At 41.4% G+C, this 26641-nt stretch overlaps 2 protein-coding genes across 2 annotated transcripts in view; both read left to right on the top strand.

Annotated features, from left to right (window-relative positions):
• Positions 1-14784, top strand: part of LOC121704980 (protein phosphatase 1 regulatory subunit 1B-like) — a 39546-nt gene extending 24762 nt beyond the window's left edge. Inside the window, exon 6 of the transcript XR_006030691.1 lies at positions 14750-14784. The gene's annotated coding sequence lies outside the window, so the exon portion shown is untranslated. The remainder of the gene's footprint in view (positions 1-14749) is intronic.
• On the top strand, positions 1-26641 carry LOC121704964 (integrin alpha-M-like). Its single transcript, XM_042085573.1, has 30 exons — positions 1-92; positions 2156-2264; positions 2934-3037; positions 3303-3373; positions 3494-3608; positions 3703-3830; positions 4072-4226; positions 4930-5080; positions 7303-7438; positions 7952-8022; positions 8296-8428; positions 10401-10537; positions 10678-10824; positions 11160-11369; positions 11707-11840; positions 12085-12227; positions 12547-12695; positions 12883-13014; positions 13814-13887; positions 14608-14749; positions 15371-15469; positions 16631-16710; positions 16829-16915; positions 19032-19110; positions 20551-20649; positions 20768-20839; positions 21380-21490; positions 22198-22311; positions 22583-22693; positions 26215-26641. Exons 1-30 carry the CDS (start codon positions 41-43, stop codon positions 26272-26274), a joined length of 3405 nt encoding a protein of 1134 aa, XP_041941507.1. The 5' UTR covers positions 1-40; the 3' UTR covers positions 26275-26641.

Below are 26641 nucleotides of genomic sequence, written 5' to 3'. Positions count from 1 at the left end.
TCTCCTTGTCATTCTGTTTGTTCTGGTCACTTCTCGCACCATGGGCTACTTGGCTGGGGGACAGGGGAGAGCGCTGCTCTGCCTGGTCTGGGGTAAGTCTCTGCTACCATAGGGTTCGACCCAGCAATGTTAAACCTCACTGTAAAGACGTGTAACTTCATGATGTACATGTATAGACCCTTTCAAGAGAGTTCCATTATCAGCATCATAGTTGGCCCCACAAGGCTTCCGTTTTAACATTCCATATGTTATCTTAATGCAGAGGAAGTAGATTGGGGCCCAAATAGAATGTTCAAGCATTGTTTTTGTTTACCTTGTTGAAAGGGTCTATAGCATCAAATGGACTGTGCTTGTTTATAACACCATTTACCTACAACTAGCATATCAATAAGTAGGTGGCTGAAGTTGAGAATAATTTTGCGACATGCAGCAATTTTAATTTCTGACATTGCTGCAACACAACCATTACATCAAATGCTTTTTAGAGGGATATACTGTATCATAATATTAATATAATACTTTCAATGGAAATACTTTTCCATCTTTGTGTCATTACAATTGTGAAGAGCAGATTCTCCTCTATGATTAGATTATATTCAACTTTATTGTCATTGTGCAGAGTACAAGTGCAGAAACAACGAAATGCTGTTAAGCGTCTAACCAGAAGTTATAGTCAGATAATGCAATATGATTCGTTGGTTATCATCATGAGGTGTAGAGTTCAGTAGGGTGATCCGATTATTGTGCTATTGGCTGCAAAAGACAAGTCAGTGTGTGAAGATTGGGTGTATAAGGGTGGTGAATGACACTGCTAATCACAAAGTGTTGTTATCATTAGGGATTTTAGTGGAGGCTAAACGCAAGTAAACACGTAGAGTTTATCCACCTATCAAAAGAGTTAATTCACCAATTGCAACTTTTAACATTTAAAAATCACACTGTATTATCCACATTCAAAATATGTACACTCATCAACACTCTAGGAACCATTTAATACCACTTGTATTGTTATAAACATTGGACAGGAACCTCCACCATCATTAAACATATGAATATAACTGAATGCCTTTTTAAGAAATCCGATACCGCATGGCGCTGTCCACCTTAGGCTACCGTGACCACAGAATTCATAGTTTACTTATTTTACCACTACACCCTTGGTTACAGTAACACACACACACACACATAGGCACACTTCCTTTTAAACTACTGAATCACACCGTGTGTGTGTGATTGTGTAAAACATGGAAATGATGTCACATCAAAAGCTGAAATAAGCTCTGCAGTGAATCGTTCCATTAACTTTATATCACTTACGTTCCACTTCACATTACTCACATATTACTCACACTTTTCTTTATACTACTCACATATTACTTTATATTATTCATATTTTTTACATACTTTTTTTATCACTTTACGTTTCAATAATATTTACTCAAATATTACTAACATTTAAATTACTCATGTTTTACTTGACATAACTCACATATTACTATATACCGTAACTTCGGTTATCTCTCTTAGCCTTCTGTGGTAAATGAAACATAAGGTGGTACAGTACCAATAATAGATCTGACAGACCATTGACTTTCTATGTTTAAGACACACAGCTGCTGGGAAATGATCAGACAGGATGCGCTTTGCCGTTTATAAAACGCCAGGTGCACTATGTTTTCATAAAAACGCAGGCGCTTTTCTTCTTGAAGTTGAGCACTTAGGGCACCTCTGCAAAAATGCAAGGCACTCTGGGTGCATAAGCAGCACACAAAACACTTACTGCCAATACGAAAGATAAAAAAGACAAAAAAAGGCGCACCTGCAAAAGCTGCAATCTGTCTGATCGCTCCCTTCACTGCCCTTCAGCTCATCCTTTGTCTGACTCTAAAGTAGAAGGTCCTGATTCAAATCCAGCTACCGTATGAGACGAAAGTAGAAGGCCTGCATCGTGCCTGCTTCAAATCCAGCTACCGTATGAGACTGGCTTAACGTTTTACCTGGCAGGGTACAGGTAGTGTGGCCAGGTGTGGCTGTGTACAGGTAGCGTAGTCAGGTGTCTCGACTTACCATTGTGCCTTGCTGGGCACAGGCGGCGTCCTCTGTGTTTTTCCCACATGTTAAAACAAACTATACTGTGACTTGCGTGTCCGTTTAGTTTTTCAGGTGGTGACACCCTTCAACGTGGAGCCAGAGGTCTGGAGACACATAAACCTGACGGCAGCTGCGTGGTTCGGATACAGGGTGACACAGCTGGACAGCACCAGGTGAGATGGACCTGCGTGGTTCCGATATAGAGAACATTGCTGTGTTCTCAACGTGACCAAGTCATTAGGGTGATGCTACTATATACGGGGCAACATTGCTGTGTTCTCAACGTGACCAAGTCATTAGGGTGATGCTACTATATACGGGGCAACATTGCTGTGTTCTCAACGTGACCAAGTCATTAGGGTGATGCTACTATATACGGGGCAACATTGCTGTGTTCTCTACGTGACCAAGTCATTAGGGTGATGCTATACAGGGCAACATTGCTGTGTTCTCTACGTGACCAAGTCATTAGGGTGATGCTATACAGGGCAACATTGCTGTGTTGCCCCACAGTGTATCTGTGTATCTGCAGTGTCTTGTCATGGTCATCCAACCAGGATACAAAGAATAGTTCTGTGAGTCCTACTGACTCAATGTTGTCTTGCATATGAAATGCACCATGACATCCCATTAAATCCTGACCTATCACATCGCTGCCTTGCATATGAAATGCACCATGACATCACCATTAAATCCTGACCTATCACATCGCTGCCTTGCATATGAAATGCACCATGACATCACCATTAAATCCTGACCTATCACATCGCTGCCTTGCATATGAAATGCACCATGACATCACCATTAAATCCTGACCTGTCACATCGCTACCTTGTCTCTAGCCTGCTGGTGAGTGCTCCATTGGCACACTTTAGCGTGGATGGCAGAGGCCAGGTTTACCAATGTCAGGTATCTACGGGCTCGTGCGCACCTCTGCAGATACATGGTGACTATCATTCACTTCCTCTAAGGCTAAAAATAAGTGGATTGTGCTATCGCTATCTGTCAATATGTTTGCAGACAATACATAAAAAGAAATAAATGTACGTAGAACATTACGATTTTTCTTCTTTTTATCTAATTAAGTAATTCCGATACATGCCACCCTGTTCATATACATCACTCAAAGAAGCAGAAAACAGCAGAAAACAGTTAGTTCTTCTTGTGTCATTTCCAGTTTCATGACTGTGCATACTTATGTGTTGAAACAGTTCCTCGCTCTGCAGTCAACCTGTCTTTGGGCCTCACGATGACCACAGGAGAAAATAGCTCGACAGCGGTGGTGAGAGCGAATCAATACAACGCTAATTCTCACAGGGAGAGAGGATATTTGTTTTTGAGGGTCCGAATTGACATATGGAGCCCTCCTTCTCTCTCTCCATCATCTCTCTCTGTCTGTCAGGTTTGCGGCCCTACTGTCCCTAAAGAGTGTGATGGTCTCACTCTGTATGGAGGGATGTGTTTCAGCATCAGTCAGATCCTGTCAATTAGTGACCCTGTACCCCCAACTCTAAGAGGTATAAGATCATCGCTAATCAATCAATCAATCAATCAACCTCTCTCTCTCTCTCTCACTCTCTCTCTCTCTCTATTTCTTTCATCCAAAAACAGATTGCCAACGTGGCATTGATATAGTCTTTCTCCTAGATGGTTCAGCAAGCTTGTCTGATTATGATTTTAATACAATGAAGCAATTTGTCATCAATCTGATCAAGAAATTCATTGCCAAAGACACACAGGTGAGTGAGGGAGACAGACCTACAATTGCTTCATCTTCTTTTCTATTCTCTATACCTTGAGGCGGTATTTTGTATTTTCTGTATCTTAATTATTTCTACCAGGGCAAAATTATTGTCTGTCATAAGGCCCACATTTTCTGACAGCACACATGATAATAAACATTATTTTACTGTCATGTTTGCCTTTGGCTGCTGCCCATGTCTGGATTACTCTTGAGCTTATCTGTCCTTGTTTTTGCAGTTTGCCATTGCACAGTATTCCAGTGGCTATGAAGTTCATTTAAACTTTAAACAATTCAACAAACACAAGGAAGCAAAAGACTGGGAGAGAGCGGTTTTGGACATTGAACAAGAAATGACGCTCACATATACTGCCAGAGCCATTAACACCACTGTGTGAGTCATATGCTATGCTTTTAACATTGATGATGGATGATGAGGGATTTATGGTTCCATTAAACTCAAATCAAAAACACTGTCACCAAGGGTTATAAACTATTCATAATGCCTCATAATGATCGCTATAAGACTGCTGCACAGCCCATAAAGCGTTCTGATTCAGTAACTTACAGCTTAAAGTATCATTATGTATTATAAAGCTTCAGTAACTTACAGCTTAAAGTATCATTATGCATTATAAAGCTTCAGTAACTTACAGCTTAAAGTATCATTATGCATTATAAAGCTTCAGTAACTTACAGCTTAAAGTATCATTATGCATTATAAAGCTTCTTTTACCTCTTAATAATGGGAATGGTGAGCAAAATGATGACATCAGAGAGGCAAAAGAAGCTTCATAGCTTCATTTTAAAGATGGGCTTATAATGCCTAGATTCATAGCTTCATTTTAAAGATGGGCTTACATGTATAATGCCTAGATTCATAGAAATTGTTCCTTGTATTTGTTTACATGACATCAGATATAAAATGGCAGTAAATTACAGAGTAAGACAGTGACACGCACACACACATACACACCAGTTTTTCTTTTTTTTTAATTAATCGTGAATCTATACATGCCAATGACGTTTATTGGAATTGAATTGAATTGAAATGGAGATAGATAGAGCGAATATTTAGCTGGCTTCTCTCTGCACAGCTTTGAGGTGTTCTCCCAGAGGGCGGGGGCCAGACCTCACACCAGCAAGGTTCTCCTGGTCATCACTGACGGCAAGTCAAATGATGCAAAGCACCTGAAGTCTGCAGTCAAGAACGCAGCCAAGAAAAATATCATTCGATATGCAATTGGGGTAGGACCTTTCTACATTTAAAATAGGCTACTATTTCAAATTATGCCATTTGGCATTCGTAAACATCATGAAGTATAGTATTGGATTGTAACTGCCATATTGTTGTCTTTCCATTATAGCAATATTAATGACCAACCACGAGAAACCACATTTGCGATGTAATCTGAAATAAAGTTTCATTAATCATAATTAGGTCGCCAATAAAATACAATATTGGGTACAAAGGCATCATGCTATATGGCTTCACATCCCAAACATAATAAAGTCCTTAGAAAAATAACTGGGCAACTTTACTCTGACAGGCTACCACCATGATACACCTTATTCACCTGGCGGCCACAGGCTACAGGGTACACTTGCCATTACACCTCAGTCCAGCAGATGGTGGTAATGCACTCCGTTTGCAAACTGCCAATAAAACTGACTGAAGAAGAAGAAGAACAGGCCAGCCAGAGCCCGTTTACGGAGAGCCGGATCACTCCCTATTAACTCCATTGTACCTGCAATCTGTTGCAGTTCCGCTAGGGGCGATCACGAATAAGTGCAAAAACAATGGGGGTCTATGGAGCTAGACGGCTAAATGTGTCTCTTTCACCTGGTTGTCGTTGAAAAATCGAAGATTGGATTGTGGTTTCTGCAAGATCAATATGGATTATAGGTCAAAAGTTGAATGAACGAGTACTTTCTAATTTCTTACAGGTTGGGTCGTTGTTGCCCACAACACACTAGCTTTCTGCTAATGAATGACGTCATTGACGCATTTGAAAGGCTTTTTAGAACAAATAAGTGACTCAAAAAATATAATACTCAGCGGTGTGTATTTTCTCTGCCCCCTCTTTTGCATGCAACATTCAAATTTCTGGGCAAAAAATTATATCCTGAGAAAAGTGGATTTGAGGGGTACAGCTCCATAGACCTCCATTCATTCTGCACTTATTTGTGAGCGCCCTCATGTGGAACCAGAACAGGAGCTGCAACCAGTTCAGAAACCGGAAGTTTCCCGAGAGTGGCGGTTCTCCCCTTATTAGACATTCTCTGGACATTCTCTGGGCCAGCGAATCCTTCTTCTTTTTCGGTGAGCTTTTTCTTTTGGCAGTTTGCAAACGGAGTGCATTACCTCCATCTGCTGCACTGAGGTGTAATGGCAAATGCACCCCGTAGCCTCGTTCTGGCCGCTGGTCGAACAAGGCGAATAGAGGAAGAGGCTTGCACAGAGACGTGTACAGTGTTAGGTCAATTAACTTAAAGGTGCAGGTAGAGGCTATAGCATTCAGACAGAACTCCTACACACTTAATGCATGCTAAATACTGTAGGGGCACCACATTGTACTTAATTCACAGCCAGCCTTTATGTGTTGTATTGTTGCTGTCACAGCCTGCTTTTACCTGTTGATTTGTTGTGTACTGTTTACTGTGTCGTGTTCTGATGACGTTCACTGGCGCAACTTGTGTGGTACTTTAAATTGACATGCGAGCTGAATTTACAGTCATTAAAGTTTCCCCGAGTTCGGGCTTTTAAACCTATTCGCTGTGTCTCCCCCATAGCGTCGACTCCTTTACAATACATTGTTATATATTATTTAATTATAGGAAGTCTGTTGTAAGATTTTATATTTCTCACTTTTTATGGTGATTAGGCCATTCTGACATACTGACTACATCCTGATATTTCTGTTCTCTCTTTACTGGAATTTAATAAACATTACAGACTTCAACCATGTGTATTCCTTCTGGAGTTAACAATGAACTTATATTAATGTAGGAATTGAATAGTGATTGTGTGGCCTATGAGGGAACACCCAGTGATACCCTTGGTACCATCAAATGGTAGCCTATAGCGATGTGGTCAGGATACACACCGGTATACTGCCTTACCAGTGACCATGTCATGGTCCGCCTCATTACAGGATTTATAGGTTACCCACCTCTTGTCACAATGTCATTGAATATATCAGGGAAATAATATGCAAGTTAGCTAGCATGCAGGCTATCACTTGCGTCAAATGTGTTAGCTGTTGGCTAGTTAGTCTCCTTAATTTGCTTTTATAAACCCTACTTTACTTAATCCCTCATTTTTAGTTACATGTGGTTATTTTTGGTGAAAATGTAGGCCAATACTACCTAACATAGTATCCAAAAATACTTAGTGAGGCTTGCAGAATCACCAATATTATTGCAAATGCCATTTCCACCTTGGTGTCAACCATCTTGGAATTTTACAGGTTGGGAAAGTTTCTGACGATGAACTTAAGATCATTGCATCCAAACCAGTGGAAAAGCACATGTTCAAGGTTTACAACTTTGAAGCTCTGGATGGACTGAAGGAGACTCTGGAGAGGAACATCATATCCATAGAGGGTACGTTATCCATAAAGTCAGCAAGGGCTGGGGAATGACAAACTAGCGGTCTGGGAACATATACTGTCACCTACCCATATACACAACAAAAATATATTTGAAATATGCTGTATTTTCACAATGTATTTTTGAAATATATTTAAATATTCAAAAATGTATTTTTGAATATGCCCAAAAATATATGCCCAAAAATATATTTTTGACACATTTTTTTCCTGTATGGGAAAGTTCTCTTAACGTGTGGCACCCCCTAGTGGTGTGGTGCTGAGAGCAAATGTCCAGCTTTTCCTTTCCTTCCACCGACCCCAACTATAGCTTTATTGGTAGTGGGGCCATGGATTTGATAACCAAGCTGTTCAGGCACACTGAGAGAAATATGTATGTCTGATCTGTTTCTAAGTGGCTCTGGAGGAAAGTGTCTCTTCAACGAACATATATGAATAAGTTAATTGATCAGAGGATCTGGCCTATGGCTGTATTTTTGATCATACGTTATTCGGTTGGTTCTTTTAGGAGGTGGTGGTTCTACAAAATTTGAGCTGGCACAAGAGGGCTTCAGTGCTGCACCACTTCATACTCCTGAGGTAAAAAGGAGAGCTTAATCTTCTCTCATCTTCAAACTCCTGTAATAAAAAAGCGAGCTTAATCGACTCTCATCTTCAAACCCCTGCAGTAAAAAAAGATAAGTTAAACCAGACTGGCCCTTGTAATGTATTTATACAAATTGCACTGTGGTTATTCATTAAATGAGTATCTATTTCACTTATATACTTATCCTTATCCGTTAAAAAAGAAATCAACCAAATAATATGAAAATATTATAAATTATAATTCCTTTTGGCATTTCTCATTTTTAGGGAGGCATTGTAATGGGTTCTGTTGGAGCATACCAATGGAGAGGGGGCTATCAGAAGTACACACCCAGCGGAGAAGACGCATCTTTTCATAAAGCCAACCTTCTGGAACCACACGGGGATGACAGTTACCTGGGTGAGGACGCATCTTTAATACAACCCCAAAACAGAAAAAGTTGGGACGTTGTGTAAAATGCAAATAAAAACAGAATGTGATAATATACAAGTCTTGTAAACCCATAAATGAGTTACTAGGAGTGCTGCTTGGGTGTTAGGAGGTGTTTTCCTCTGGTGCTCTTCAGCTTGGAGATCCAAAATGTTTCCCAAATAAACAGTAATTCTGAGGCACTCACAAGGAATATAAATTAAAAAGCCTTTATTTTAAAGGAACCGTATGTAAGAAATGTATTTCAATTAATCATAAAATGGCCCTGATATGTTATGTTATGGTATGTTATTATATATGTATACATCATTCTGAATTAATTGTGCCTTGCCAGATGTGCAAGATGCCCATGCTGTAGGCAGTAATGTACCTCCACACCGTCATAGATGTTGGGTTTCCTCCAAAACAAATTGGAAAGGTTAGATCCTTGGCTAGGCCTTCTACTCTTTAGCCAAGATGAGTCCATGATTTCCAAAAAGAATTGCACATTTTGATTGGTCTAACCAGGACCTTTTTCCACGTTACCTCAGTCAATTTTAAACAAGCTCAGACACAGATAAGATTGTGATATTTCTGTTTCATGTCTAAATACAATTTTGGCTGTTGCATGGTAAAATTTGCTCTGAGTTAAGTATCAAACTGTGCTCATAGACAATGGTTATCAAAGGTATTCCTGAGCCCATACAATGATTTTCAGAAACAGGTCTGGTTTTAATGCAGTGCCAGTTGAGGTCCAAAAGACCACAGCCACCCAATATTGTTTTTCATCTCTATCCCTAGTTTGCAAAGATTTCTCTGGATTCTCTAAATATTCTAATGATATTATGTACTGTAGAAGATGATGAACTCCACAAATAAGTTCATGTTCAATTCATGTTAAGAATCTTTAAAATTACATTGTTTAATCGTTTGTCCACACAGGTTTACACAGAGTGATGAATACCTACATCTTTACTTCTAAGAGACCCTGCCTCTCTGGGATCCTCTTTTTCATACCCAATTGTGTTGCCAGTAACCTTAATTAGTTGTGAAACATTCCTCTTTTTGTTTTCTTTATCATTGCACAAGTTTTACAACATTTGTTTTCTCCGTCCCAACCTTTTTTGAAACGTGTTGCTGGTATCAAATTCAAAATTAACATATATTTTCCATGAAATTGTCAAATTTTTGTCATTTTCAACATTTGAACTTTTGGTAACTAAATATGAGTTTACAAGATTTGCAGATTATACATTCTGTTTTTATTTATTCATATTTTACACAACGTCCCAACTTTTTCTTATTTGGGGTTGTACAAATACACTAATCATTTCAATCAGGATCATAATCAGATTAGCAAGCTATATGATCAATCTGCCACATCAGGCTACAGAAAAGGTGAAACACAGCAAACGTGTGCAACTTCTTTAGTTTAAATGGTGGTTTTACTTCATCTCTGTCTTTGGATTTGTGGCCGCTTGGATTGTGTTGTATGTTCTGTGTTGACCCTCAAGGTCTACGACTGGATTACGACTGGACTATGTATAAATTGCAGTGCAAACAGCCTTCTACAGGACATTCTGGTCAGATTCGGTGGATAATATAGATTCATTTATGTAGATATGGGTAACAAACAATGCCTCTCTGTTAAGGTTTTGTAGAATGTAAATGAAGAGGCTGTGTAATAGTATTTTATAACTTTAGTAAAGTCATCGTGAACAATGCGTACAGCATCACATGTACTCGAACTTCACTTCTTCTCTACCCTCTTACACCCATTACCCACAGTATCAGATTCATAGTAGTCTGACCCCTAGTGGCACAGAATACAACACACTCTCATCTCACTATTCTTTATTATGGTTTGAGGGTATTGCAACTTACATACAGTAAATGTCTTAGTCATGTTCAAGGTGGTCTCTATTTCAGAGGGTATAACGCTCATGTCATGCCCATGTTCTAGGCTATTCGTTGGCCCTGGCCACGAGGGATGGTCAGAGCTATGCCATTCTTGGCGCTCCGAGGTACAAGCATAAAGGGCTGGTGGTGGTCTTCCACCCTTCTGGGCTTCAGACGAATCTGGAGCAGGAAGGTCAACAGGTAACATGTGTATCATTGCTATGAGATATTTGAGTAATTGAGTTGAGTTTTATAGCTGCATTCTCTCTCTCTCTCACTCTCTCTCTCTCACACACACACACACACATACATACTCATTTATCTCTATCTCTCTCTCTCAGTCTCAGATTGGGGCGTACTTTGGAGCAGAGGTATGTGTGGTGGATTTGGACGGAGACTCCAACACTGATCTGATTCTGGCATCTGCCCCCATGCACACAGAGGGAGGAAGAGAGGGGAAAGTGTTGGTGTATTATTTTACAGAGGAGGTAATATATATATATATATATATATATATATATAATAATATATATATATATATATAATAATATATAATATATAACAAAATAATTACTGGTAACACAATATCATACTATTAAAACAACAGCATATACTGTGTGTATATAAACTTTCATTTATATATAGTGACAATGTGGTTCCCTAAAAATGCATATACAATATATAAAAATATCCCACAATGGTAATTCAAGGACAAGTATATTGCAGGTAATGTTATGTACTTATGAATGGTTTTGAATACTTGAATAGTTTGCTTGATGTTTATGTGTTGTGTTGTGTTGTGTTGTGTTGTGTTTTCTCCCAGGGCTCTACAGAAGTGTCTGCCACTAGCGTGTCCCTGCTGGGGATGGAGGGTCAGAGGGGGAGGTTCGGCTCGTCTCTGGCCAGCCTGGCTGACCTGAACGGGGACGGCATCAGGGACGTGGCCGTGGGAGCTCCTCTGGAGGATAACGGACAGGGCAGCGTGTACATCTTCAACGGGAGGAGAGGAGGAATCAACCCCACCTACTCACAGGTGAGAGAGAGAGAGGAGAGAGAGAGAGAGAGAGAGAGAGAGAGTTCACCTTTAGTGGGAGGAGAGGAGGAATCAACCCCACCTACTCACAGGTGAGAGAGAGAGAGAGAGAGAGAGAGAGGAGAGAGAGAAAGAAAGAAAGAAAGAAAGAAAGAAAGAAAGAAAGAGTACTGAATTCCATTATTTCTCCCAGCCTAGAAAATGGGATTTTATAATTCCATAACTTTTCCTGGTTTTCCATGACCGTCGGGACCCTGTAGGTAGCACAGCTGACTGATGTGTCACTACGTATCAGCATTTCTGTTGAACTCTCTTTTTCCTTTGTTTACTTTGACAGAGGATTGCTGGTTCGTCGGTGCGGTCCGGACTGCGGTTCTTTGGGCTGACCGTGGCCCAGTCTGCTTTGGACCAGAGTGGAGACGGACTGCCTGACATCGCAGTCGGGTCCAAAGGAGCGGTTCTGCTGCTCAGGTTCTCATATTATTAAAACTCAACACACACATGCATGCATATACACACACACACAAACACACACACACACACACGCACGCACGCACTACTGAGAGGGTATATAAAAGTAGTTAAAAAAAAATCCCACCTTAAAAATTACAATGAACATTAGGGGGCATCATATATTTTCACTATATCCTTCTCTCTCTCTCTCTCTCCCCTTCTCTCTCTCTCTCTCTGTCCCTCTGATGCATATTGTCTCCAGGTCCACACCTCTTGTTTCTGTGGAAACTGAGGTGTTCTACAGTCCTTCTAAAATTCCCACCAGCGTGTTGAACTGTTCTGCGGCGCTCCGTATCAACGCCACCGTGTGCTTCCTCATGTCAGAGGTCACTTCCGGCTCCACAGGTCAACACTGCCAGACATGACATGACTCTTTTTCCTCTCAGAGCTGACAGATTCGTTCTCTGGAAATGACCCATAGCGCGACTCAAGCTTCCCATTTTTCAAGTGCGCCCAGAAAAAAATAAAAAACTGAGGTGTTTGTGCACTGTCCTGGATGAGTTTGTAGTTTGGTTTTGTTAGTTTGTTCCGAACTGGGTCACAGTGATTATGTAAAACTATATGGTGTTTAATAATTACTATACAAAGGGTGTGTTGTTTATTGTTTTCTGGCTGAGTATGAAGTGAATGGCTCCATATTGTTTGTTTTGACCCTGTAACGTAGATTTAAAGGCTAAACTGGACTACATGTTTACGCTGGATCACGTACGACAGTCATTCCGGGCTGCCTTTGCACCAAACCAGCGTGTTGCAAACGGCTCAATCACAGCAGCACTGCAGAAAACCTGCTTCTTTCACAGCTTCATAATACATGTAAGCTCAGTGCCCCATTTCTGGTTTGAGGACCAATGTCTACATTTTCTAGTGGTTGACACTCCCTTATCAGACATCAACTTCAACTTCCCTATATCATTATTCAATTTAGCACAAACACAGAGAACTCTTGTGGCTGATTCTCTCTCTCTCACTCTCTCTCTCTCTCTCTATCATTTCATATAAGGGCTGCCCAGAGGATGCCTTGAATCCTATTGCCAACAGGGTGACCTTTACCTTTAATGGACTACCTATCACTGGAAAGGGTAACCTGCGGCCAAGACTTTCCAGTGACGCACGTCTTCTTTCAGACCACATGGTGAGTGGGTTTGATCATCAGCCATCTTTCTTTTTTTTAGTATATTTCTGGGGCTTTCTACCTCTATTAATACAGGGCAGTGAAGAGTGACAGGAAGCACGTGGGAGAGAGAGGCAGCGTGGGATCGTGAAATGAACCGGTCACAGAGCTCCCACCAACCAGCTTTCTGAGGTGAAATGGCTCGACCAACCAGCTTTCTGAAGTGAAATGGCTCCACCAACCAGCTTTCTGAAGTGAAATGGCTCCACCAACCAGCTTTCTGAAGTGAAATGGCTCCACCAACCAGCTTTCTGAAGTGAAATGGCTCCACCAACCAGCTTTCTGTTGTGAAATGGCATCTTTATGCATTTATTCTACACGTACAGTAGTGACACAAAAAAAGAAAAGTGTGGCTCAAGTGAGGTAGATTAAGGCCCTAACAAGATCCACACTGGTGTAGCCAGAGAGCACTCTTAGTGGTGACAGTACAGTATATAGCTACAGGAAGTTGAATGACTCTTAACCCTCACACCTCGCCTTGTAATGTGGTCTATAGCCTCTACTCTGTGTACTGAGTGATCTGTCTAATATGGGTTGTGTGACATTTAATGGTAGAGAGGTGTTAGAGGTTTATAAGTCTATAAACAGCCACAAGTAAGTCATGTGTCTTACAGATCTTAGATCTTATGCAAAGGAAAGTTTCATCAGCTACTGTGACTTCACTGTGTTGGTGGTCAAGGGAGTGATGTCCAGGGCTTGGTGGACGTTGTGCATTATGCATCATTTTGTTCACATTCAAGGTTTTTTTTTGTACCCGCAGTTAGACTTTGAGATCGACTGCGGACCAGACAAGATCTGCGAGGACAACCTGCGAGTGGATTTCAACTTCACAGGGTCAGTCTGGAGAGCATGTGTCAGATGCGTGCCAGGTCCAGCTTTGACGTGTCACATCAGGGCTGAGTGCATTCAGTTCTCCAGCTGTATGAACAGGCGGTAACAATCTAAGTATAAGTATATATAAGTATATATACTCTTTTGATCCCGTGAGGGAAATTTGGTCTCTGCATTTATCCCAATCAGTGAATTAGTAACACACTCAGCACACAGTGAACACACAGTGAGGTGAAGCACACACTAATCCTGACGCAGTAAGCTGCCTGCTAGTGAGGGAGCAGTGGGATAGGTGCCTTGCTCAAGGGCACTTCAGCCGCACCTACTGTACTGGTCGGGTTTCGGACCAGCAACCCTCCGGTTACAAATCCGAAGCGCTAACCAGTAGGCCACGACTGCCCCTATTGAAATCTATACAAAGTAGTGACAGTGGTTACTGTAGGAGTTAAATTTGCTTGACAATGCTACCACCTTAAATATAAAAGCTATTTTGACAATGCTACCACCTTAAATATAAACAAACGCTATTTTGACAATGATACCACCTTAAATATAAACGCTATTTTGACAATGCTTCCACCTAAATATAAATGCTATTTTGAGCTTTGTGCTGAAGTGGGTTGTGACTGGGGCTAAACGCTCAGTGCACTCCTAGATGCTTTGACTGTGCTGGTGCAGAGGTGGACATGAGATGCTTATAGTCTTTGTGACTGTGTTTGTTAGGGCCACACACATCGATGTTGGTGTTGCACAGGACCTGTTTGTGACAGTGATGGTGGAGAATAGAGGAGAGAACTCCTACAACACGCGTGTGTCTTTATCCTACTCGCATGGCCTCTCCTACAGGGCCTTCACCAAGAGCCAGGTGTGTGTGTGTGTGTGTGTGTGTGTCAGTAGCAGTATGTGTCTCTGTGTGTCTGAGAATAGTGATGATAGCAAAAACCCACAACCCACAACTTTGCATGTGTGTGTGTGTGTGTGTATGTGTATATGTGTGTGTGTGTGTGTGTGTGTATATGTGTGTGTGTGTATATGTGTGTGTGTGTGTATATGTGTGTGTGTGTGTGTATATGTGTGTGTATATGTGTGTGTGTGTGTGTGTGTGTGTGTGTGTGTATATGTGTGTGTATATGTGTGTGTGTGTGTGTGTGTGTGTATATGTGTGTGTGTATGTGTGTGTATATATGTGTGTGTGTGTGTGTGTGTATGTATGTGTGTGTGTGTGTGTGTGTGTGTGTGTGTGTGTGTGTATATGTGTGTGTATATGTGTGTGTGTGTGTGTGTGTGTGTGTGTGTGTGTGTGTGTGTGTCTATATGTGTGTGTATATGTGTGTGTGTGTGTGTATATGTGTGTGTGTGTGTGTGTGTGTGTATATGTGTGTGTGTGTACATACTGTATGTGTCTGCCTCAGTAGTTTCACATCAGCATCTTTTGATCATTTGGTTATGTGTGAACTTGTCTGATGCGTTTTTCCTGTCGAGGCAGGGAAGGGTGGCCTGCAGGTCGCAGGGCAGTGGAGATGGAGTCTCCAATGGGGAAACGGTCTGCAGCATCAACAATCCCATCTTCAGAGCCGACGACACGGTCAGTCAGACCGCAGAGAGATTAATCCAAACGCTTAATTATATGGGTTAAAGTAACACCAAAGAGTTTTTTGTACCTTAAAGGAGAATTCCGGTGTGATATTGACCTAAAGTGTGTTGAAACATGATACCGAGTGTGAACGTATGTCTCATAGCTCACCTCGGCTTGTCCCCTATACTCAGAAATCTGTTGCTAGTTAGCCAATGCTACCAACAGGGTTTCGTTGTGGTGCCTCGGGCATCGGCCTAGCCATGAAAATAAATCACTGTTTTACACCATTTACGAGGCTCAAAGTAGCTCCATACTTCATTGGTAGACTTCTGAGGGCCTTGACATTTAAAACGAGACATGGAGAACTTGGAGAGAAGACAAAAAGCACTGGTAGTTTATTTACAAGACTATTTATACAGACAGTACCTTAAGGAATTTTACCGTTCAACGCCATCTTGAATTTAGTCACGATAAGTCGAGCGACGAGTACGAACGAACAGGTATAATAAGGGATCAGATTCCATAAATAATTCAGTGGAAATGCATAGATTCCATATGCTGCTACTGGAAGCAACTGAATCCATGCATTTCCACGGAATTAGTTTTGGAATCTGACTCCTTATCATACATGTTTGTTCGTACTCGTTGCTCATGTCTGTGGCCCCTCAACTAAAGAATTGCACAAGGTGTATTCAAATACGAATCTGAGTAGTGGAGACCACATTTTTGGCAGAAAAAGAAATCATTATGATCATTCTAAATAAATCATAATGATTTGTTGTTCATGTATAAGGTCAAGAACGCATGCAAATTCCTGATTCATGAGATATTAAGGAATGAAGTAATACATAAATTATGAATTAATTCATGCATAAATTCATGATAATTCATGTACCCTTACCGTAAAGTGTTACCGTTTAGTTTAATATCTTCAAAAATAACCTACAGATAGCAGAGGAATGTGAAACAATAACAGTTTTGACATACTGTCCAACACGCCTGTAAACTGAAGAGTGTTTTAGATGGCTGATAGAAAGCGATTTTGAAAAAGCCAGCCACTAGTGCTAAAGACTCAAATGTGTCAATACTGGTACAGTTACATTGGTAAATTTAGTACTTCCTGGCCCAAATGCTAGGGCCGAGTTATACTTGTGTTTTCTTCTATTTCAGGTTCTCTTTGTGGTTCAGTATGGGGTTCATGACGAGAGCCATTCTGACCAGAATGTGTCTTTCAAGGCAAATGTGACAAGGTGACCTTTTGATCTGTGAAATGGGTGTCATGTTCATCGATGTAGTTGGATGACTAGGTGTAACAAAATACACAGGCCTTAGTCATACGCGTCTTCCATGTTTGTCTTCCTCTTTCAGTGGAAACGATCTGCACGCCTTGGACAGTGGAAGCTTCGTAACGAGGCAGATCCAGGTCAGACACCGCATTTATGTGGTTGTCAGGAGGTGGGTAAAACTCAGCATTGGGAAACGCAGCTGGTGAGTGGGTGAGCCTTAGCACACGCCTTCTCGTCTCAGGCATGACTGCTGTCTGACCTAGCGTGCAAACCAGGCCCAAACAGCAGCCATGCCCGAGACAGACGAGGGACAGATCAGGACTTCATCTACTGCACAATCTTCTGTGGCTAACTGTGAATAAGTAAGAGACAACGTATCGTTCACTGGCCATAAAATAAATAAATACAAACAGGACGAACAGGCCCCTGTGTGGATGTGGAGGTGTCCAGATCATCCTGAAGAGACTTGTTTTTGAAGAAGTACAAGCAGATTGTATATAATACTGCTCATTACACAGATACTTTCAGACATCGATCTTTTTCAAATGATTTTGTTGTTCTTTTTGTCACCTCCACTAGGGGGAAAAAACATCGTATCGTATAGTATCAAGGTAACGATAAAGCACATGGGTTTGTTTACAAGCTAGCAAAACGGTTAGCATAAGTTCGGCAGACAATGTGGATGTTACAAGGTAAGAAACACGATTTAAAACGAGTTTCTTGTTTCTCACTTCTCTTTCCGGGACGGTAGTCTCAATGTTGCAAGGTTGGTTTTCCACCATTTTCACCGGAACAGGTCATTTAACCATCCAAATGATTTCTAAACGGGTTTATTACGTTGAAATAGTTGCCAAGTTCCCCTTTAAGATGCACCGGTTGTAGTGGGGGGCAGCCGTGGCCTACTGGTTAGCGCTTCGGACTTGTAACCGGAGGGTTGCCAGTTCGAACCCCGACCAGTAGGCACGGCTTAAGTGCCCTTGAGCAAGGCACCTAACCCCACACTGCTCCCCGAGCGCCGCTGTTGTAGCAGGCAGCTCACTGCGCCGGGATTAGTGTGTGCCGAGTGTATTTCACTAATTCATGGATTGGGATAAATGCAGAATGCAAATTTCCCTCACGGGATCATATATATATATATATACCTCAGTGAGTCCTAGCCGCTCATCCTGCGTGTGGGTACGGACCGCAAGGTGACCACACTTATACATATACACTTACTTATACTTATATACTTACTTATACTTATACACTTACTTATACTTATATACTTACTTATACTTATACACTTACTTATACTTATATACTTACTTATACTTATACACTTACTTATACTTATATACTTACTTATACTTATACACTTACTTATACTTATACACTTACTTATACTTATATACTTACTTATACATAGTGGCCACGCCCTCGTTAGTGCAGAAGCTGGAGTGGAACAAGTATTTCATATTGATCTCTGAGTGGCCCTAAGGTGGAGAGAAGGTTAATATGTAACCAAACTTAAACATTCTCTATCGTGTTGAGGCTCTCTCTCCACTCCATTACATATGTGGATGTGAAGAGACAGTGTGGACCAGCCAGGTAGATAGAGGGACTATTACTCTTTTGCATACCCACAGGGCAGCTAGCACTGTCTGATGGACCTGCTGCTGTCATGCATCCTGGTTCCACTCACTGCTCTGGGCTTGCCACACCCACGAGACATGATGGTCTTAGTGGGGCAGACATGATGGTCTTAGTGGGGCAGAGGCAATTGCTTGTGGCTGTTTCTCACAGCTTTGCCAGCCTGCAACAAAAAGTCACCGCATGTTGCTGCATCTCCCTTGTACACCCAAACACCCCTCGACTGCATTAGCTTACGTTTACATGTGCAACATGCCCTTCGGAGCTAAAACAACCTGAAAAACAAACAACCTGAAAGAGAAACACAAATACAACAACAACCAGGGAGAAAAGCCTCAAAAGTCACCCAGTACTTATCTAGCACGCGGCCTCACAACAGTCACACAGTACTTATCTAGCACGCTTCAGTTGTAGTAAATCATTTTTCTTGGGTCACGCATGCCTCAAAATGTCAGGAGTTGCATAGCATAGTATTATTAGTTGTTTATCTGCTTGTGGATTGATGTAAAAGAATCATTCGTTTTCAGTGTTAATTATAAAGAAATATGAAATCAATGAATGTTAGCATGGCCCATTTAATTTAAGTGAACTTTCAGCGGCACTATGAGCTGGATCTACTTCTTTGTTTTATTTTTCATGCCTGGCTGGACAAGACATGACAACACAACCAGTTATGTTAACTTTACGGCAGACAAGAGCGACGTGGAGAAACCAGTGACACAGCTTTTGCAGGTACCTTGCCTTGTGCCCTTCAAAATGTCTCTGCTATAGGTCACAGAAAGTGGTATACTGTGGTACTGTACGCTACACTGAGTTTGTATCATAAGGGTGGTGCCAGATATTATATCAAGAATTCATAATAGCTCATAATTAAAGGCGCTCTAAGCGATGCTGGGTAACGTCACTTCTGTTGACGTTCAAACAAAACAGAGAGCTCCGCTCACTACTCCCTCGCCCTCACTCCCGTGCAATTGCAACTCTCCTTAACGCACACCTCGTCGGTGATTTGTTGGAACAGTTTGTTATGTTTTTAAGGGCCAGGTTGGCCCAGGTTGTTTTGTTGCCGTTTTTGGAGCCTTGGCTGTCCACAGAGCTGAGGCAGCAGAGGCCTACTGGTTAGGGCTTCGGGCTTGTAACCGAAGGGTTGCCGGTTCGATCCCCGACCAGTAGGAAAAATGTGGGTGGGGGAGGTGGTTGAGCACTGCCCTCCAATGCCCACATCCACGACTGAAGTGCCCTTGAGCAAGGCCACTACTGTAGCAAGGCAGCTCACTGCTCCGGGTTAGTGTGTGCTTCACCTCACTGTGTAGTCATTGTGTGCTTCACCTCACCTTGTGTTCACTGTGTGTTCACTAATTCACGGATGGGATAAATGCAGACCAAATTACAGACCAAATTACATTTACATTTACAGAGATCACGTTTTTTTACATTGTATTCAGGACACAGGCAGCTAGCGTATGGTGAGGTGATGTTTGCTATAAGTGACAAAAAATGTTGTAGCCTAAAAAACGTGTGAACTTGGAGCACCTTTAAGTATTCACTTAAACCACAACATGATAGAGATAATCCTGTAGAAGTCTTTACACACTATAACGACTGCACTCTTAATGATAATGTTTTAGTAAGCCCTTTCATAATACATAATAGACCATAAATAAACAAAACCTCTTTTAGAACATTTCTGCTAGGTTACAGTTATACTGTAAGACATATTTTTATGAAATATCAAAAGGCCGTTGCACTTTCACACAGAAGTTCTGCTGTGCACCTTGCACATTGTCCAGCAGCCTGCAGATAAATGAACACTAAAAAGTGTGTGAGCACAGGAAATGACACTGGTGTCCGTTTCGTGACTGAAGTGGTGTACCAAGTTATTTCTGGTTTCACACATAGAGCACTGAAAAAAAAACCCTCTTTGCTACTTGATTATGAAGATGGTAGGAACTTGCAGCATAGTTCCTGTAAGCAGCATACACTTTCATTTTGATGGGTGTGAAGTAAAGACAAACCAAAGAACTAAGAAACAAGTGCACAACTTAAAGCTGTTCATTACCCACTTGTAAAACACCTTTTCTAAAACTCTTTCTTTGTTACTGCTCACTGACTCACTGAGATTAACAACCTCTGTGTCTACTGATTCTCTCTCCTCTTTGTGTTCATTGATTTCAGGTGGAAAATGGCAACAGGCGACTCAATCTGACTGTTGCGATCCGTGTTCCCATTAAACTAGGCAAGATGGATATCTGGTCTAATATAGAGGCTCTGTTGGTAAGAGATAGATATATTGTGTGTTGGTGACAACCGTTCTGGTTTTTACTTCAGATCAATGGTTTCTGTTACACAGTGCGTTGTGTTCTGCGGACAGTCATTCTGGTTCTTCCTTAAGATTGCAGGTTGCCGGCAGGCGCATGATACAAACCCAGAAAATGACTATGCTGTGAACCAATCAAAAATCATAGTGAGTTCCTCTCTTTACTAGACCATCCCTAGCCTAGAAATCTAGACGCGCCCCTAGCAGGGCGAGTCAAGCAACTCTCTGTTGGCTTGTGAGCTCCAGAAATCGAAACTCAATCAGGCCAATGAAATCGTGTATAGAGTCGTTAGGTGGGCTTAACATAATGATTGATGGCAGAGTTGCAACGGTTTGGCTTGAATTCCCTGCTACTTGAAAACAAATAAGATGGATGTTGCTGTTGGCGAACAGTGTGACACGAGTTAAGCTTTTATTAAGTTGGCAAACGTTTGAACTAGCCAACTAGCTCCGCTGGTGGGAAACGCATGGGACTCATAGCGCTGCCGCTGTCCTATTGCGTGCAGAAGAAATTTGAAAGACAACTGATTATCCCGCCCCTATTTTAATGTGGGTCTGGCTCGTCAGGCTAGACCATCCCAACAATATCCCAACAATAAAGCATCATAGTGATTGACCAGCATCACAGCAATCATTATCCACTGAAAGTCTAAAACTTGGGCTGATCTTTTCCTCTGTTGTCTTCAGAACTGCTCTGTGGCTACCTGCAGAGTGTTCAAGTGTGATGTGTACTTAAAGAAGAAGGACTGCGTGTTTTATGAAATCTCTGGCAAATTACACTCTGGATGGATTGCACAGGTAATGTTGATCAACCGTAAACATGACAGCATATGTCTGCATGAAGAAAAAAATTAACCAATTACTGTAGGATCAATTATAATGGAATGGCTCAGTCCGACCTGAGGCCGCATCCTATACCACATAAGGGCTCAGTTCTACCTGAGGTCGCATCCTATACCACATAAGGGCTCAGTTCTACCTGAGGTCGCATCCTATACCACATAAGGGCTCAGTCTCAGTCTGACCTGAGGTCGCATCTTATACCACATAAGGTCTCAGTTCTACCTGAGGTCGCATCCTATACCACATAAGAGCTCAGTCTCAGTGTGACCTGAGGTCGCATCTTATACCACATAAGGTCTCAGTTCTACCTGAGGTCGCATCCTATACCACATAAGGGATCAGTCTCAGTGTGACCTGAGGTTGCATCCTATACCACATAAGGGCTCAGTCTCAGTGTGACCTGAGGTTGCATCCTATACCACATAAGGGCTCAGTCTCAGTGTGACCTGAGGTCGCATCCTATACCACATAAGGGCTCAGTCTCAGTGTGACCTGAGGTCATTTCCTGAGTCCGTTCTTTTCCTATCTCTCTCTGTCTCTGCCCTGTCTAATAAAGACTAAAAAAACAAACACAAATATTACATAAAAAAGTCAGTTAAAATAAAAAATTGCTTTACCTTGCTTTTCTCTCTCTCCTCCTCTCCTCTCTCTCTTGCTGTCAGACTGGAGTAAGGTCTGGTGAGTTTATTTTGGCCAGTGAGTCAGAACTGGATTATAACACAAACAGGTACATTCTGCCCACGGCTGATGGCCAACAGATTCCCTCCGTCACTATGGTAACTACTTCCTTTAAATGCCATTATGAAAGTAAAACTACATTTTAAAAAATAAAAAGGTATTGACTATTGTCAAACACTGGTATGGTTATAACCATTGAATGAATGAAATGCATGAATCAATGAATGAATGTACAAATGAATTAATTAGTGTATTCACACATGCATGTGCATTGTTACTAAATTAATGGATCAAATGATAGTGAATGAATAGATTGACTTATGGAGTGAATGCATGAATGATGGATTGTGCTGTGTGTGATCCCTGTAGCTTGGGACCCAGGTGGAGGTGTATGAGGAACCTAAGTTCATTAAGGAGATCGCTAGTGGGGTGGTTGGTGGACTGCTCCTGCTAATTCTCATTACCATGGGCCTCGTTAAGGTAATTAAACACAGCTCATCACTGGCTCTCAGTGTACTAAATTAAAGGAGTTAGGGCAAATTTTTCACATAGATCTCTGTTTCTCGAGGTCACCAAGTACTGTCGGTATACCAGGCTTGTGCAAAATTCAGAATTGAATTGAGAATGACTCCTAAATTCCAATCCAATTATTTCATTTGAATTGAGGTCAAAAACAGGGTCTAGAATTACAATTTAAATTTGAATTAAAGGAAGTAGAATTTAAATTCAATGAAGCTTCACAGTTGTCAGACTGGGGGGAAAGTGGAATGAATTACGAGGGCTCCACAAAAATAGGAAGGCTGTGGTTCTACTGTATGTCTACTTTCAATTGGAATTTGTACATGTGGTCACAAAGTCTCTGCATGTAGTCACATAGTTGTGAGTTAGAGGAAAAGTGGCAAGATATAAAGAGACACACACACACACACACACTGTGTGGAAGGCTGTGGTTGTATGACTGCTTTCATTTTTGTGCATACCGTCACGTAGGTCTGACAGCTAGTCTCTTATGCCTTACTGTCACTTTGGGTGTTTTCCTATTTGGGTGTATTTTAATTTTTCTACCCCCAGTAAATGTCATGCTGAGGTTAGTTTAACAGATGTCACCTTTACATTATTCAAAGCTGCTAGACCACGGGTGTCAAACATAAGGCCCGGGGGTCAGATCAGGCCCGCCAGCAGGTTTCATACGGCCCCCCAGATGTTTTGGGTAGGAAGGGAAAATTAGAAAGAAAAGATATTCACATCCAGCTGTCTTCAACAATTTGTAATAAGCAATTTCTGTGATAAATTGATTAAACCCAGCACTACTAAATCATACCCAGGAAGGAAGAGGCCAAAAAACTGACATGGAAGTAGGGTGTTTCAAGAGAGAAAGAGCAGGATATGAGGAGTAAATGATTTGTACTTGTTTGCTCATAAGTGGGTATAGTAAAGGGTCATTTCACGTCAAAAAAATCTGACCTTTGACAAAAAAGAGGCCAAACAAAATCGACAACCCCCTCCCCCTGTAAAACTGGCTGTATCTTGGAACGTATTGATCTTACATAAAAGTAATTTTACAGTGTGTCTCCTGAGTAACAAAGGTACACCTGATGATTTTTTTCAGAATTTTTTGGGACCTAAGTGCGGGCCCTGGTTGAATTGACATGGAATGACCCTAAAGGAGTATATCATCAAACAACACTCTGATACCAATGCAGAGAAATGATAATGACCATGACAATGACGGCCTCCATGAGGTCTCATTCCAGCAAATCTGGCCCACTGCCTGATATGAGTTTGACACCCCTGTGCTAGGCTATAGTTGCTCAGGAGCTATTGATGTTGTTTTATGTGAAGAGATCAAGCTCCCAATAGACTTGCTTAAAATAAAAAAATGTTGAACACCAGTGTAGTTTTTTTTTTATAGGTTGTATTGTATAATCAATTAATTTAATATATTTTAAGTCTCAATTTATCAATAGTCCTAGCCTGGCTAACATCAGACCACATCTCATTGAGATGGGGTTTGGGAACTAGACATTCATTTTCTCGTATTTGAAACGTGGTTTACGAATGCCTAGAGCTGTTTATTGGGCGCTACAATTGTCTATCAAATGCGTCTGTACATACAGTACTGTAGCTCATAATGGCTTCGGTCTGTCGTCATTGTCTTGCTGTCCTCCCTCCGTTCTGTGATTCCTTCGTTGAGGTGAAATCGAAGTCCATAGAATACAGGCTGCCTAGCAGCATGAATAAAATCATAATTATTTTCTGTCATAGGGCCCACATTTTCTAACAGCGCCCCTGTTCAATTACATTTCCAAAGTAACCTTCCCAACACTGAAATCATGCAGTGAGAACAGGCAGTGATACCAATATTTACTCATTTATTGACAGGCGGTGGTAGTTTAGAAGGGGCGTTGGTAATGTACAGTAGTGGCTGGTAAGAAGCTGGGCTAGTATGTTGGTAGCTGGTAAGAAGCTGGGCTAGTATGTTGGGAGTGTAGTAGCTGGTAAGAAGCTGGGCTAGTATGTTGGTAAAGTAGCTGGTAAGGAGCTGGGCTAGTATGTTGGTAATGTAGCTGGTATGGAGCTGGGCTAGTATGTTGGTAATGTAGCTGGTATGGAGCTGGGCTAGTATGTTGGTAAAGTAGCTGGTAAGGAGCTGGGCTAGTATGTTGGTAAAGTAGCTGGTAAGGAGCTGGGCTAGTATGTTGGTAAAGTAGCTGGTAAGGAGCTGGGCTAGTATGTTGGGAGTGTAGCTGGTATGGAGCTGGGCTAGTATGTTGGTAAAGTAGCTGGTAAGGAGCTGGGCTAGTATGTTGGTAAAGTAGCTGGTAAGGAGCTGGGCTAGTATGTTGGTAAAGTAGCTGGTATGGAGCTGGGCTAGTATGTTGGGAGTGTAGCTGGTATGGAGCTGGGCTAGTATGTTGGTAAAGTAGCTGGTAAGGAGCTGGGCTAGTATGTTGGTAAAGTAGCTGGTAAGGAGCTGGGCTAGTATGTTGGTAAAGTAGCTGGTAAGGAGCTGGGCTAGTGTGTTGGTAATGTAGCTGGTATGGAGCTGGGCTAGTGTGTTGGTAATGTAGCTGGTATGGAGCTGGGCTAGTATGTTGGGAGTGTAGTAAGGTAAGGAGAGCAAGGCACTTATTCAGTGGAAATGCATGGATTCCAGTTTCTTCCAGGAGCAGCAACTGGAATCCATGCATTTCCATGGAATTATTTTTGGAATCTGATCCCTTATCATACCTGTTCATTCTTACTCGTCGCTCGACTTATCGTGACTAAATTCAAGATGGCTGCAAACGCTAAACTTCGTGAAGATACTGTCTGCATAAATCGTCTTCTAAGTAAACTACCAGTGCTTTTTCAAAGTTCTCAATGTCTCGTTTTAAATGTCAGGGCCCTCGGAAGTCTACCAATGAAGTGTGGAGATACATTGAGTCTCGTAAATGGTGTAAAACAGTGATTTATTTGCATGGCTAGCCCGATGCCGAAGCACCACCATTGAAAAAGCTGTTGGTAGCATCGGCTAACTAGCGCCAGATTTTGGAGTGCAGGGGACAAGCCGAGATGGGCTATGAGACATACGTTCACACTTGGTATCATGTTTCAACACAGTTTAGGTCAATATCACACCGGAATTCTCCTTTAATATTCTGAAGAAATTTCACGAAATGGTGCGGGACTTTAAAGGAATTAAATTACTGAGAACTTCCTCTGTCTGTTAATGTTTGTCCATATACTTGGGAGTGTGTGATGGGATTGTGGCAGGTCCCTCTTCCTCTTTGTATTTTTAAAAAAATTCAATGCAATGCATTAATGCATAATGAATGCATTAGACTCCATTAAGAACATTGTTTACTATGTTACATTTGCATCTGTTATGAAATAAATGATGGAAGGAAGTACACAAAGTTTAATACAAAATCTTCTAATTGCTTTTTAAACAATGATAAAGAATGATGATTGATCTTTGTAATAGACACTGACTTGATTGCTTTTTTTGCTGTTTCTAGGTGGGATTCTTCACCAGTCAGTATAAAAAGAAGTTGCAGGAGACAGCAAAACCCTATTAGGAGAACTAGGCATCAAGCATCAAGAAAGACTATGTACCTATTAAAAGTACAATGAGATACACAGTGACGCATGTCTTATGGCTCAAGACTTGTAATGGCCTTGTTAAAATGCCTCCTTACAAAATCCTTTACATTTGAAATTATAATGTTTTATTACATGTTTTAGTTGGTTGGTTATCCTCGGAGACATGAAATGATCTTTTCTGATTGGCTGGTGGGGTGGCTATTATTTCTGTATATCGGGACCCCACCTGAAGTAGATCTGGTAAAAGTCAAAGTTTCATCTCTGTCCCATATCAATGCTCTTTTGAATGATAACTAAAAAAAAACAAAATAAACATCTGCTGATGGTTATTAGAACAACAAA

Source organism: Alosa sapidissima, chromosome 3 (genome assembly GCF_018492685.1).
Source record: "Alosa sapidissima isolate fAloSap1 chromosome 3, fAloSap1.pri, whole genome shotgun sequence".
Lineage (NCBI taxonomy): Eukaryota > Metazoa > Chordata > Actinopteri > Clupeiformes > Clupeidae > Alosa > Alosa sapidissima.
The sequence above is the reverse complement of the archived record's forward strand: the minus strand, read 5'-3'. Positions and strand labels throughout refer to the sequence as shown.